The 13,257-nt window shown below is 37.7% G+C and overlaps 1 protein-coding gene across 1 annotated transcript in view; it reads left to right on the forward strand.

Annotated features, from left to right (window-relative positions):
* The first annotated feature begins 3,370 nt into the window (after positions 1 to 3,370).
* The window catches only part of LOC127456024 (protein unc-13 homolog C-like), a 179,410-nt gene continuing 169,523 nt past the window's right edge, over positions 3,371 to 13,257 (forward strand). The window contains exons 1-3 of the mRNA XM_051724298.1: positions 3,371 to 6,699; positions 11,729 to 11,751; positions 12,643 to 12,692. Coding sequence (XP_051580258.1) covers positions 3,438 to 6,699; positions 11,729 to 11,751; positions 12,643 to 12,692 — 3,335 coding nt within the window. The 5' untranslated portion in view covers positions 3,371 to 3,437. The remainder of the gene's footprint in view (positions 6,700 to 11,728; positions 11,752 to 12,642; positions 12,693 to 13,257) is intronic.

Genomic DNA, 13,257 nt, shown 5'->3' on the forward strand with positions numbered 1-13,257 from the left:
CATTTACATTGTGGGGAAAACTGCTGTTACTGTAATCAGATTTCGTCTGAGTCTTGTCTGTGGGTTTCAGCAGAATGATTGATTGAGGCCTGTAATTCTGTAATGGCTTAATAAAGATGCTGAGATCAGTCATTAATCACAGAAGAGAAAATAAATTAATTGAAAGAGGAAGTTAGAAACCTTGAATCTCAGCATTTGTTTTCTCTACTCAGACTGAACTTTCTCAGTGGACATCAGAAATTAACTTGACAAATGCCATGAGGTCCGGAGTCTAAGTCACTTTCTAGAAAACCACAAGCTGGAGCTGTACCATACAAATGCTTAGGAATTCTTTGCTAAGTTAAAAGAAGCAAACAAACTGAAAAGATCCTTACAAAGGGTAAATAGTGAAATCGTGGTCACATGACCATGAACATTTGCTCCAATGATCTGTTTTCATCAAGTGTCTGTCACTCACCATAGTGGATTAATTCTGTTTAACAGAAGCACACAAACTATTACAGTTACAGTGCTGTTGCTCCCAAATACTTATATTATTAAGCATACAAGATATGGTGATATAGTCATAAGAATAGTGAGACCAGTCCAGACTAACACAAGCTGCAAATGTCAAGGGTTAATAAATATGTATCCAGCTGTAATGGACGGTCGACCCAGGCATTCGCCTCTGTAGTGTGGCCCTTTCAGTATGGGATGTTCATCAGTGTGCAACCCCCCCAGTGATTATTTTGCTGGTCGAAAGGGGGAGGGGATCACCCTAGACTGTTTCACTGCTTAAATACAGGACAATGGCTGTCCCGATGCGTTCATTTCAACCAAAATGCGGGACATCCTGGCTAATACCCTCAAAAAAATGATTTGAAGATTTAAGCATTTTAATTCATACACAAATTCCATCAAATTGAATAGATTTGTTTATTTAATTGAATTAAAAAAAAATTAAAATAAATAAATATCGAAATATTTTACTTTTTATTTATTTTTGTTAAAAACAAAATGCAGTAATGAAGAGGATTTTCGAAATGCTCTGTTTTTGGTGGAGAAAAACACTGTTCTAATGTGGATGAGAGGCGTAAACGTAGTGATATTAATGCGTTTTCAAACAAAAATGTATTAGTGTGGACATGCTGTAAAACCAACCTGATCTCATAAAAATTAACCGACTGTGGTAATATTTTTTAAAATTAAATGACAAAATACGGGACCTCCTGGCTAATACAGTAGTACACTCAAAAAAATTATTTTAAGATTTAAGCATTTTAATTTCATACAAAAATCCATCTAATTGAATTGAGTTGATTTTTTTAAATAATAATAATAATAATAATAAGACATTTTATTTATAGGCGCCTTTCAAGACTCTCAAGGACACCTTACAGACATAATCAAGTTTACAATAAGAGAACATAAAAGATAAATAAAAATCTTAAATCACAAATAATTTATATATATATATATATATATATATATATATATATATATATATATATATATATATATATATATATATATAATTGAATTTTAACAAAATAAAATAAAAATCAATATATTTTAAGTTTTATAAAAAAAAAATGTTTTTTTATTTTTTTTATTACACAATTCAATTTGATGGAATTTGCTATGAAATTACAATGCTTATATCCTAAAAATAGACAAAAATATTTTTTTGAGTGTATTAAATTTGTTTCTTGCCGGCATTACTGTCGTGTCCAGTATTGTTGGCACTGCTCCATCTTTCAATATAAATTTCTTTGCAAAATCTGATTCATAATATTTTTCAAAAGAATCCATAGAGAAATGTGCTGAACAAAACATATAATAATAATAATGGTTTGTTGAGAGACAGAGAGACAGAAAGTGAGGTCTGTAAACATCAAGGGGTCTGACTCGGTACAACAAACCTGCAGAACTCACTATTCTGATGCAACAGTGTTATGGGTGGTCACCATGGCATTGCTATGCGGTTGCTAAGGTGTTCTTATTGGTTTAAGTGTATTGATATGCAGTTGCAAGGTTGTTCTGGTTGGTTGCTAGGTGGTTGCCAGGGCCGTTTGTAGGCATAACTAGGCAGTTGCCTAGGGTGCCACCTGCTGGGAGGGCACCAAAGAGGAGGACTCTGCCATCCGCCCGCACCCAAACCACCCATATATGTTTTAGGTCATTATAATTTCTTTGACCCTTGCATGAACCATATCTAATTTGACACAATAAGGCCCTTCATTTCTGTGATATGCAATATTAAATGATTAATCGCTTTTTCCCTTCATTTCTGAATAACATATGCGGTCCCGGCCATAACCATTCACATCTGAATTGTTGATTTTCAAATATATCCCTCTTCTTCATAATATAGAGAGTGTTCCTCTTTACATCTAACTACAGTGTTTGGGTCAGTGGCCATATTGTGCTTTCTATTACATTTTAACTGCACAGTTCAGCTGTGATCATTATGCAGGTTGTATGCCTGTATCATACCAACACGATTTCATGTGAGACATTTTCCAGTGGGTGATTAATGGCTATATTGCAATACAAAAAGACACAGAAATATATATTGAGGAACTCAGCATAAACAGACAGTCATTGAACATGGTGCAGCTAACAAACTGCATCCTTCTTATTGTTTTAAGGTTGTTTTTACACATACTGTACATGACCTTGTATAATAATGCAAACACAATTATTCATACCAGGATGTTTAAGGATTTAAAGGGATAGATCACCCAAAAATGAAAAGTCTGCTAACATCTACTCATCCTCATGTAGTTTCAAACCCGTATGACATTCTTCAGTGCAACACAAAAAGACATGTTGCCTCAGTCACCATTGACTTGCGTTGCCTATTTATTCCCATGCAGTGAAAGTGAATAGTTACTTAACATTCTGCCTAACATTTCCTTTTGTGTACCATGGAAGATGCAACAACATGAGGGTCAGCGATGACATCATTTACATTTTAGGGGTGAACTACTCCTTTAACGGATCTTTCAAAATAGTACAATCATGCTCCAGAATATTTGTACTTTGCTTTATGTATAAATAAGAAACTTCCCATAATACTCAAAGAATATGACATATTGAGCTCAACTAAATTGAATTTGACAGCCCTTTGAGAAACTGCTGATTAAATTGTTCCTCTAGCCTGAAGAATTGTTCAGAGAATCATTCAGTGCTATGTTCTATTCAGTGTTATGCAGTTTACATGTTGACCTTCAATGCAAACTAACTGAAATTATGTTTCTTCTTGTTGTTTTTGCAGAGACACAATGCCTCTTCTGAAGTGCATCTGAGGTCATCACCTCTTCTCTAGACCCTCTTATACCTCAGGGTTGACTTTCAAAACTCATAACTGTTTGTGTGCTTCCTGTTGAGCACCATCAAAGACCAGTTTTGCTTTGCTGCATTTTGAGTGCAAAACTGCTGAAATATCACCCTCCATGGTTTCTGCCCATTTCAAGAAGCTATCGTCTTATATCGTAAAGATTTGCAAAGGAATGTTTACAAAGAAACTGGCAAATACCACAAAGAAGAAAGAGAGCAGCGAAAACAAAAAAGAGCCAAAAACCTCCCCAGAACTATATGCACGGAACCAAACATTCTCAACCACATTGAAAAGCACAGTCAAAAAAATATCTAAATGCTCATCAGCACGCAATATATCTCTTGAGGAGGAGGATGGAAAAAATGACTGTTCCTCTCTCTCTCCAACATTCAGTTATCGTGTAGCAATTGCCAATGGACTACCCCAAAATGCCCTCTTACTAAACAATAATGAATTTCATGAGGTCTTGTCAATTAAAAGTGATTACTCTGACTCCCTAAACGAGGCCATACTTGTCCATAGATTCGATGAACAAAAAGCTTATACAATGCCAGTAAGAAGGAATAGGAAAAGCTTGATTAGTCTTGCGCCCTCTGATGGCAGCTCAGAGGGAGAGCGGGGAGAGCGTAGCAGTCTCCACACCCTTCGATTAGGTGCTCTGAAAAAGTTGAGGAAATGGAAGAAGAGTCAAGAATGTGTGTCCTCGGATTCCGAGGCGAGCAACTGGAGAAAGACTCTTGGCATCAGGAGCAAATCTCTGGACCGGGCTGGACGGCAACAGAAAACCACAACTCTGGAGCCAGGTTCCAGCTCAACAGGGTGTATCAGTCAGACTCAGGATGTGATGGAGATGATCTTCAAAGAACTTCAGGGAATCAGTCAGATCGAGACTGAGCTCTCAGAACTGCGAGGGCACGTTAACGCCCTCAAAACCTCTATCGACGAGATCTCCAGCAGCGTAGAGGTTGTGCAGAGTGAAATCGAGCAGCTGCGTTCAGGATTCGTACAGTCCAGACGTGAGACTCGAGACATCCATGATTACATCAGACAGATTAGCCAACAGACCAACAAAGCTACTCTAAGATTTCTAAATGTGCCTGAGGAGAAGTATGAAAAAACCGAAGAGCTTATTTATCAGATTCTGAAAGAGAAAATGGGTTTCGCTGACGCACGCAAGACATTTAAAATTGAACTTGCCCATCGACTAGGGCAACAAAGAGAATGTTACAATGCTAAACCTCGACCAATTGTAGTTATATTTTCAAGCCCACAAGATAGGGATTTAGTTTTGAAAAAATGTTATAAGCTTAAAGGGACTGGCATATCAATCTCAACTGATAGTCTAGCACATGATTCAAAAGAAAGGAAGGACAAGCTGATAGCCTCCTCACAAACTTATGAAAGCATGGATATCAAGGTTTCAGCTAAAGATAAGGCTGAAAGTGATGACTGGGACTCCATGGAAAGTGACAAAGAGCTAGATGAATTAAATAAGAACAAATATGCAATTGTGTCCAAACCACCTCAAAAAAGTAAATCGGACAAGAAAAAGTCTCATGATCACCAAAGGTTGGCCGATGACACAGCATACTCCGTGCACTATGCGGATAATACAGCGTACGATGACCCTGACAAGCAAAGCAAGTCTTACTACTCTGACCTAACACCTGGGTGGCTGTCTCAGAGTGATTACTCCACTCCTAAACTCAGTCGGTCTGAATCGGACTGTTCTAAACTTTGCCAGTCTTACTCAGAAGACTTCTCAGAGAGTCAGTACTTTAGCAGGGTCAACGGTTGCTCCCTGCTCTCCTCCTCGGATCAGGAACTTTGGCAAAGGAAACAAGAAGACATGGCATCCTCCTGGTACGCTAGTCCTCCCAGTCAAACTCTCAGCCAAGAGCAACCTTATGTGGAACATAATGAAGTTGAAACGACAGAGACTATCGACAGCGGTGTAAGTAATGGTCTTGTTTGTATATCAGGGGACAGGAGCCATTACAGTGGCTCTCAGCTGTCTCTACAGGGTGACCTCTCACCATGGAAAGACTGGCATAACCTCGAACAAGGTGCTGATTCAGGTTTGGATGCCTCAACTGAACAGAACATAATCTCAGAGATCAGTAGCCCATTTGACCCTTCAGCTAACCCTGGTTTCCCTGAGAAAATTACAAAATGCCTTGAGGTTGATTTGCAATTTGAAGGTGAGACCTTCTTGACACTAGATAGCACTCCTGAGACAGGCCAAGACCAATATATAGATATAGAACCTGAACTTGTTCTAGAACCTGAGCCAGAACCAGAACAAGTACCACAACCCGAACCTAAGCCAGAGGTTGTGATTGAACCCATATCAAAACCAGTAACTACTCCTGTGACCGAACAACAGCCAGAAAAGAAGCCGAAGACCAAGAAGGTCCATGCTAAACCTGAATCAGCTCCTCAAACTCTGCAACGACATGAGGTCAGCGTGAACCACCTCCAACAGAATCAGAAATCTTCATCTATGTACCGCAGTCAGAGTGAGATCAGGAATGAGAAAGTGGAGGAAGTCCCTCAATCCTGGAGTAGTAGGCTCAGTATAGACCTCAGCGAGAAAACTTTCAGCTTTGGATTTGGATCCACCCTACAAAGAGCTAAGTCGGCTTTGGATTTTGTCTGGAATAAAGGTTCCCAGAGCAATAGTGCTCCAGTTGAAGAACCGAGCAACACCTCGTTTATGGGCAGGTTCAGAACCATGTCCCAGTCCACTGCAAATAGCTCCAGCACAACTATTGACTCTGATGTCTACACAGAACCTTTCTATTACAAGGCAGAGGAAGAAGAACAAGCCAGTGAAAAACCTGTTGACAATGAGACACATTATGTTGAGGTAATGGAACAAGTGCTGGCGAATCTTGAAAACCGAACAAACGCCAACGAGGCTGAGGAGCAGTTCCAAGAAGAAGAGTTCGACGTCTCACAAGAATACGACATCTCGCAAGAGGGTAATCCTATTCTGGAATATGACTGCAGCCTTGATGAGCAATATGATGAGGAATACAGTGAGGAGTATGACGACAATCCCCTGACTGAAGACACGGTGGAGTACGAAGTGAGTATGGTGGAGTATGTCGAAGAAACTGAAGAACTGGAAGAAGAACCTGAAGAGCAGGAAGAGGGAAAAGAGCAGGCACAGGAGGGTCAAGAAACAATGGAAACAAAAATAGCAGATGAGATAAAAGAGATAGTTGAACAAGAGGACGAGAACAAAAATGTTACAGAGGTTCCTGTGGAGCCAGCACCACCCAAAAAAAGGATACGGCCCACCTTCAAAGAGGCAGCTCTGAGGGCTTACAGAAAGCAGATGGCAGAGCTAGAACAGCAAATCCTGGCAGGAGGTAGGACTCAATCTTTTTGATGACTATGTTGACTGTTAAGATTTTCCTACATGCATGGATATGATGGGGTAGTTGTATAGATCTGCCTTTACAGTCTTTAATGTTTATCTTGTGACAGTTTGGTCAAGATGTGCTTTGACACTAATTGAGTCTTTTGAGGTTCTTCAGAGATTATGTCTTTCTCTAACCCAAGACTCCCCAAAGTTGTGTTTTGAAGGGCAAGTTGAAGATTGCCAGTATTTGATTTTGAGTGGTTAGAACTGGCAATTAATTGTGTGTATGTCTGGGTGTGTGTGTGTAATGACTGTCTAGTCTAGTGTCTCGTAGTTCAGACCAAAGTGTACTTAACCTTTCTTTGGCCTTCATTAACCTCGGGGAGCAAAAACAATCATCACATCAGCTATGATGTTTATATGTCCAGATTTCCATATATTATAGATCCATATATTCCAGATATATTGTTTATTTATTTAAAGGAATAGTTTGTTAAATATATATATATATATATATATATATATATATATATATATATATATATATAAAATCTGTGATCATTTACTCACCCTTTTGTCATTCCAGACCTGTATGACTGTTTATTTTGTTGTTGAACACAAAAGGAGACATTTCGAATAATGTTTATGTGTTATTCACTAAAACTATTGCCTTATGACCCCTTCAAATCTTGCATGTGCAATTTCAAACTTGAATCAGCAAGACACACTCTGCCAGGTTTAATGTAAACAACATCAAATGGCATTGGTTCTGGCATGTCTCGTAACTAAACGTGACATTCTCATTTATATACAGTATGCACGTGTTTGTGTAAAGGGAGCCAGCTGGTACGTGATAGCTGTGTAGCATGTGTAAACCTCACTCCTCTAGCCTCAAGAGGTGCACTAGTGACTGACATTAGAGGCTGTAGCCTTTAGCCTCCTTGTTAACATGCCTGCCTCCCATGCTGGAGATGCCGGTTGGAATACTGCTCGGAGCGGGTTGAGTAGGATCGGTTAAATATGCATTCATTTAAATTTTTTGCTAAACTATTCCATAATAGCAAGCATGTTTTTAATAGCATGTTTAGCACATTGCAGTTGTAGTAAAACTAGAGTACCAGTTTCAAAGCAGTCTTTTTAAAGTCACTTTGAACATGCTAATCATACTAAAAATATTAACAGATGAAAACAGATGAAATAGAAAACAGATGCTAACTTATGATTAACAGAATAATTAATAGGAGCTGCGACTGCTAGCTTAAATCTGATGCTGCTAGCCTAAATTGTTAACTTAAATCATTGGGTCTGTTTGTCTCTATGCAAGTCATTTTTGTATTTCACCCCACAAGTGCAGAGTTTCCTTTACAGTCAGTGAGGAATCAGGGGAATTCCCATTCAGTCTTACTCACACTGAAAGCGCACTTGCCCTAGATGTGGGAATCACAATCACAGACCCACAGCCACACTTTGCCATACTAAGTACTGTTAGGATGCTGTTTTAGGCTGCTCATTCATGCTGCACAGTTACAGCCAGATGCTCTGTGTACTTGAGTGGATTCTGATTCCCTTAAACATTAGCCACAAATCACAAACCCAATCAGCTCGGCAATTACAATGGTGTTTGCCGCCTTAGCATGATTCCACAATTGGATTCCTTAAATGATTCTTTAATTGAGATATGCTGTATTTCCAAAAGTGTGTATTCTACATTAATTACAGTGGTCTTAAAATGGGAATGTTTAACAAGCACATTTGGGTGTGGTGTTTGGGTACTATTGGTCATATAGTGTATATATTTCATCAAGTAAGTGCACATAGAGTTCCTGAAAGTACTGGCTGTAGCCCTATCAACCAATTTATAGCTGGATGTTTAGAACAAAGAGATGACAGAGACCTTTGAGATCTGAGTGGTTGCTTTCTACACTCAGCACAAGCTTTAATCTGTGGAAATACAGGACCCCGTATACAATAATGGGAGAAAGGAAAGTACAGCTGACACTGAGATGTATGCTTGACAGGCTGGGAATTTAATTATCATTTCAGCAACAAAAAGACGTTCACACAGTAAAGTGAGCCCTCATTCTCTTTTATGACACTTGTTAAACTCTGATGTCTACCTTTGCAGGAATTACTTATTATATTAATGAACACTAATCCATTATTTGTAGTAAAATTTTAATTTCTATTAAAGTCTATTACAAATGCTGAACTTCTATAGAGGCACTAACGTACTCCTGTGTAACTCGTGATGGACCGGAACCTATCTCTCCCAAAACAACACAAAGATGGGGACCTTAAAACACACATCTTTTTTTGACAATGAACTATTATAGTGAATAACAAAGATACTGAAAATTCTGTCTTCATTTACTCACCCTCATGTTGTTCCAAACCTTAATGACTTTCTTTCTTTCATGGAACACAAAGGGAGATGATAGGTAGAATCATTTATTAGGTAATTTTTTTATTTGATTATGGGGTGAAATGTGACGTAGACATGTTTTTATGAGATTACATCGTTAAGTTAGATTCACAGCATTTGAATGATCAAACATAATGTTAACAAAACAAAAATTTCAACAAAAATATGGAGGAAAACTTTCCCACAGCATATTGAAGTTGATATTCTTCAGTGGCATCTGCATTTAGCACCTTGTTTTCACACACCCAATTCATTTTCACATTGGGTAATTAGAGAATGCAGATCAGAAATCATCGCGTTAAATATGAACCTCTGTCATGGAGGGGTCTGGGCATGTAGTTCAGTTCAGTTGTAGTTCAGTTCTCTGCAGGCGTGTTTGAAAAGCAGAGCTGCACATTTTACAAGTCTTTTGCAATGAGGTCTTTAACGATTTATTCTTCCTGCCAATCCGATCTTCATTTAGTACCTGCCCTACACTGCATTCTCATGCTAATTCTCCCTACCAAGGGCATTCGCTAACCAGGTCAGTGTTGTTGGGACCCTTATATCTGTTTAGTTCATAGGCTAATGGTGTAACAGTCCTCCTAATGTGTTTACTTATTGTATGTATTTGATTTTTCCGCTCTGACCCATTGAGGTCAGCTGACCCAGCAACTCTGTTAGCTTGCACGAAAGCCATCTATCTGCTCTTTGAATGTTTTATTTAGATCACCTTTATATGCAGAACAAGTCCCTAATTGTAAATACTTGATGTTTTCACTTGCAGATCATTTGTAATGGCTTTTTAGTTAATCAACAGTTGATATGAGCCCTTTTGCTGGTTGTATTTTTAGGTTGTTGTTTGGTTTTTAGACTGAGCTTTCTTTAGTGGCTGTTCAAAACAAAATTAAATTTAATCAGTCATGCCCCAGATTCCCATTTTAAGCACTAAATTTCAGTAATGATTAATTATGACTTTTATATTTAAATGTTCTATGCATGAACATGGACATGAAAGTCAAGGTGAAATCTAAATTTACCCAAAATTGACCAGTCCCTGGTCTTGAGTATGAATTAATGTTTGTTTGTATAATCTTTCATCAAAATGTGATAACATGCTACACTTCTCTAATGACTTTTTCTGAAAAAATAAATAAATAAATAAATAATAAAACAAAAACATTTCTTAATGCAAATATAATTGTTTCATTTTTTTCCATTGATATTGGGGATTTTGTGGTGAAATGTGACCTAGGCATGTTTTTGTGAAATTAATTAAAATATAAAGAAAAAAAGAAAAAGAAAGTCAATTTTATTTTAATAGAATACAAAAACCTGTGGCTGGATTCATGAAGCTTTCTTAAAAATAAAATTATTTTTCACTACTATTTTATTCTTATTGTCTTATTTAAGAAAAAGGTTAAGAATATTTTTATTTTATTATGTAATATGACATTATAATTTATCCTAAGGACTTAATTATCTTCCTAAGATTTGGGGGAATTCTGCCCCTGCATACTTACCTTGTAGTAAACAGTTTTAAATGATGCTTGCTGGCAAATCGATTTCAAACAAACTGGCCACTAAAACACCAAAAAATATAATATTTAGCTCTCAGTTTAGTGTTTTCCTGACACTGAGTTTTCCTGAATGATGGTCTTTCAAGACCTGACCATTACTGAAGAGACAGGAAGCCCACTTTTAACTAAAGCCCAACAGAAAATGACTCGATCAATACTCAGCTTGACCATTCTCCTCTTCACTCTATTAACCAGCTAGATTTAAGCTCACCAGGACCATTCTTCATATATACAAGTGTCTTTATTGACCTTTGAAGTCTCTGAAGTCACTTATATCGTTCATGGTTCAGTGAGCCGTGCAGATATAACACTAAAGCTGAACTAATCAAAGACATTACATTAAAACACTTGACCAACATTAAAGTGTATTAATGTGATCTGTCAGTAAGAGGGACACCTGGGCTGCATCCAAATTCCCCTACTATAGTATGCATTACATTCGATGAAGTTCTTATACTATATTGTTGCATTTTCACCAACTGTGTCATGAATACTAAATATTTTGACATCCTACTCATTTCACATACTGCTTTTTCCATACCTTGTAGTATAGAAATATGTTTACATGGATGCAGGGAGACTCTCTGTCTGGGGTTTCAGAAGGTAGAGGGATTATCTGCTGTAATATGAGAATACGGGGACAGGAATGCTCATTGGTGTAACCTCACCACTGAGGTTTGAATCTGGCAATAATTTGGCAGAAGTAGTGTTTGGATATTGATCGGTTGAAAGTGTATTTAAATAAACATGAGAGGCCTCTCTGTGCTTGGCACAGGAAGCTTTTACAGCAATACATGACTAATATAGTATCAGAGAAGCATGATATATTGGTTCAAGGATTGTGTGTGTGTGTGTGTATGTGTGTGTGTGTGTGTGTGTGTGTGCATGCATGCGTGTTTTAGGGATAACTGTGTCTGAGATACCGCAAGCGAGCTGTGCTTTGCTCCATTAAGTACAAGTCATTATAAGTGAGTGCAGTTATTTATAGAAGAAAGAGTCGATATGTGCTGTTGTTTTTAATGTTCTCTCTCTGTCTTTCTGCTTCTCTCCTGCAGACAGCACAGCTCTGGATACAGAGGTCTTCCTTTCTTCTTTCGTTATTTAATTTCCATTTTTGAATGTCCGTAAAAAATGTTGCATGTTTTTTTCAGTGTCAGTTCTGTTTTATTGCTTGGTGGTGATAGATAGACAGATAGATACTGTAGATGGATAGATAGATAGATAGATAGACAGACAGACAGACAGACAGACAGACAGACAGAAACTGTAGATGGACAGACAGACAGACAGACAGACAGATACTGTAGACAAATAGACAGACAGACAGATAGATACTGTAGACAGACAAACAGACACAGACAGACAGACAGACAGACAGATAGATAGATAGATAGATAGATAGATAGATAGATAGATAGATAGATAGATAGATAGATAGATAGATAGATGGACGGACGGACGGATAGATACTGTAGAAGAACAGACACAGACAAATAGATAGACAGATAGATAGATAGATGGATGGATGGATGGATGGATGGATGGATGGACGGACGGATAGATAGATACTGTAGAAGAACAGACAGACAGACAGACAGATAGATAGATAGATAGATACTGTAGATGGACAGACAGACAGACAGACAGAGAGACAGATAGATAGATAGATAGAAACTGTAGATAGACAGACAGACAGATAGATAGATAGATAGATAGATAGATAGATAGATAGATAGATAGATAGATACTGTAGATAGACAGACAGACAGACAGATAGATAGATAGATAGATAGATACTGTAGACAGACAGACAGACAGACAGACAGACAGACAGACAGACAGACAGATAGATAGATAGATAGATAGATAGATAGATAGATAGTTTCTCTGTTTACATATTTTATGTACAGGTAAATTATTTCAGTGTCTTATTGATTTGTCTAAGTTCACATGTTTTCTTGTTTGGTAGGGATGTGCAAATATTCTGGATCCAGCCAAACTGGGGCTGACTGGTGGTGGGTGAGTACAACCATCTTAAACCTACATACACTGCCTTTCCGAATTGGGTATTCGGCTTCAGGCACATCCCTAAAATAAATAAATAAATAAATAAATATATTAGGGATGTGCCTGAAGCCAAATACCCTATTTGGAAAAGCACGAATAATTACTTCAAAATGAATAATGGATTCATCCGAATAATATCAAAAATATTAGTTTGATTGATAATCCAAAAAACACAAGCATAAAGCGACATTGAAAAATGAACATATTCTAAATTACAACGAATTTATGAATCTGTGCAGCCAATATTTCTAAAGTTTAACCTTATGCTTGAAAATGCGCGCGGTGTGATTTCAGATCGGATGGCCGTGGTCTCGACTCCGTTTGCGGTCTCTGTAAATTGTGCGTGTCTGGAGCTTGTCAAGTGTAATATTAACAAAGATACAACATCATGTACATTTTCCATTTCTTGAAATGTCTATGCTAATGTATCACACGATTCACATGTGATTCCCATGTATTCATGTATAGCCTAAACCTGAGCGTGATGTTAAATTCCTGACCTGAACTGATGATTTCT

Source organism: Myxocyprinus asiaticus, chromosome 18 (assembly GCF_019703515.2).
Source record: "Myxocyprinus asiaticus isolate MX2 ecotype Aquarium Trade chromosome 18, UBuf_Myxa_2, whole genome shotgun sequence".
NCBI classification, from domain to species: domain Eukaryota; kingdom Metazoa; phylum Chordata; class Actinopteri; order Cypriniformes; family Catostomidae; genus Myxocyprinus; species Myxocyprinus asiaticus.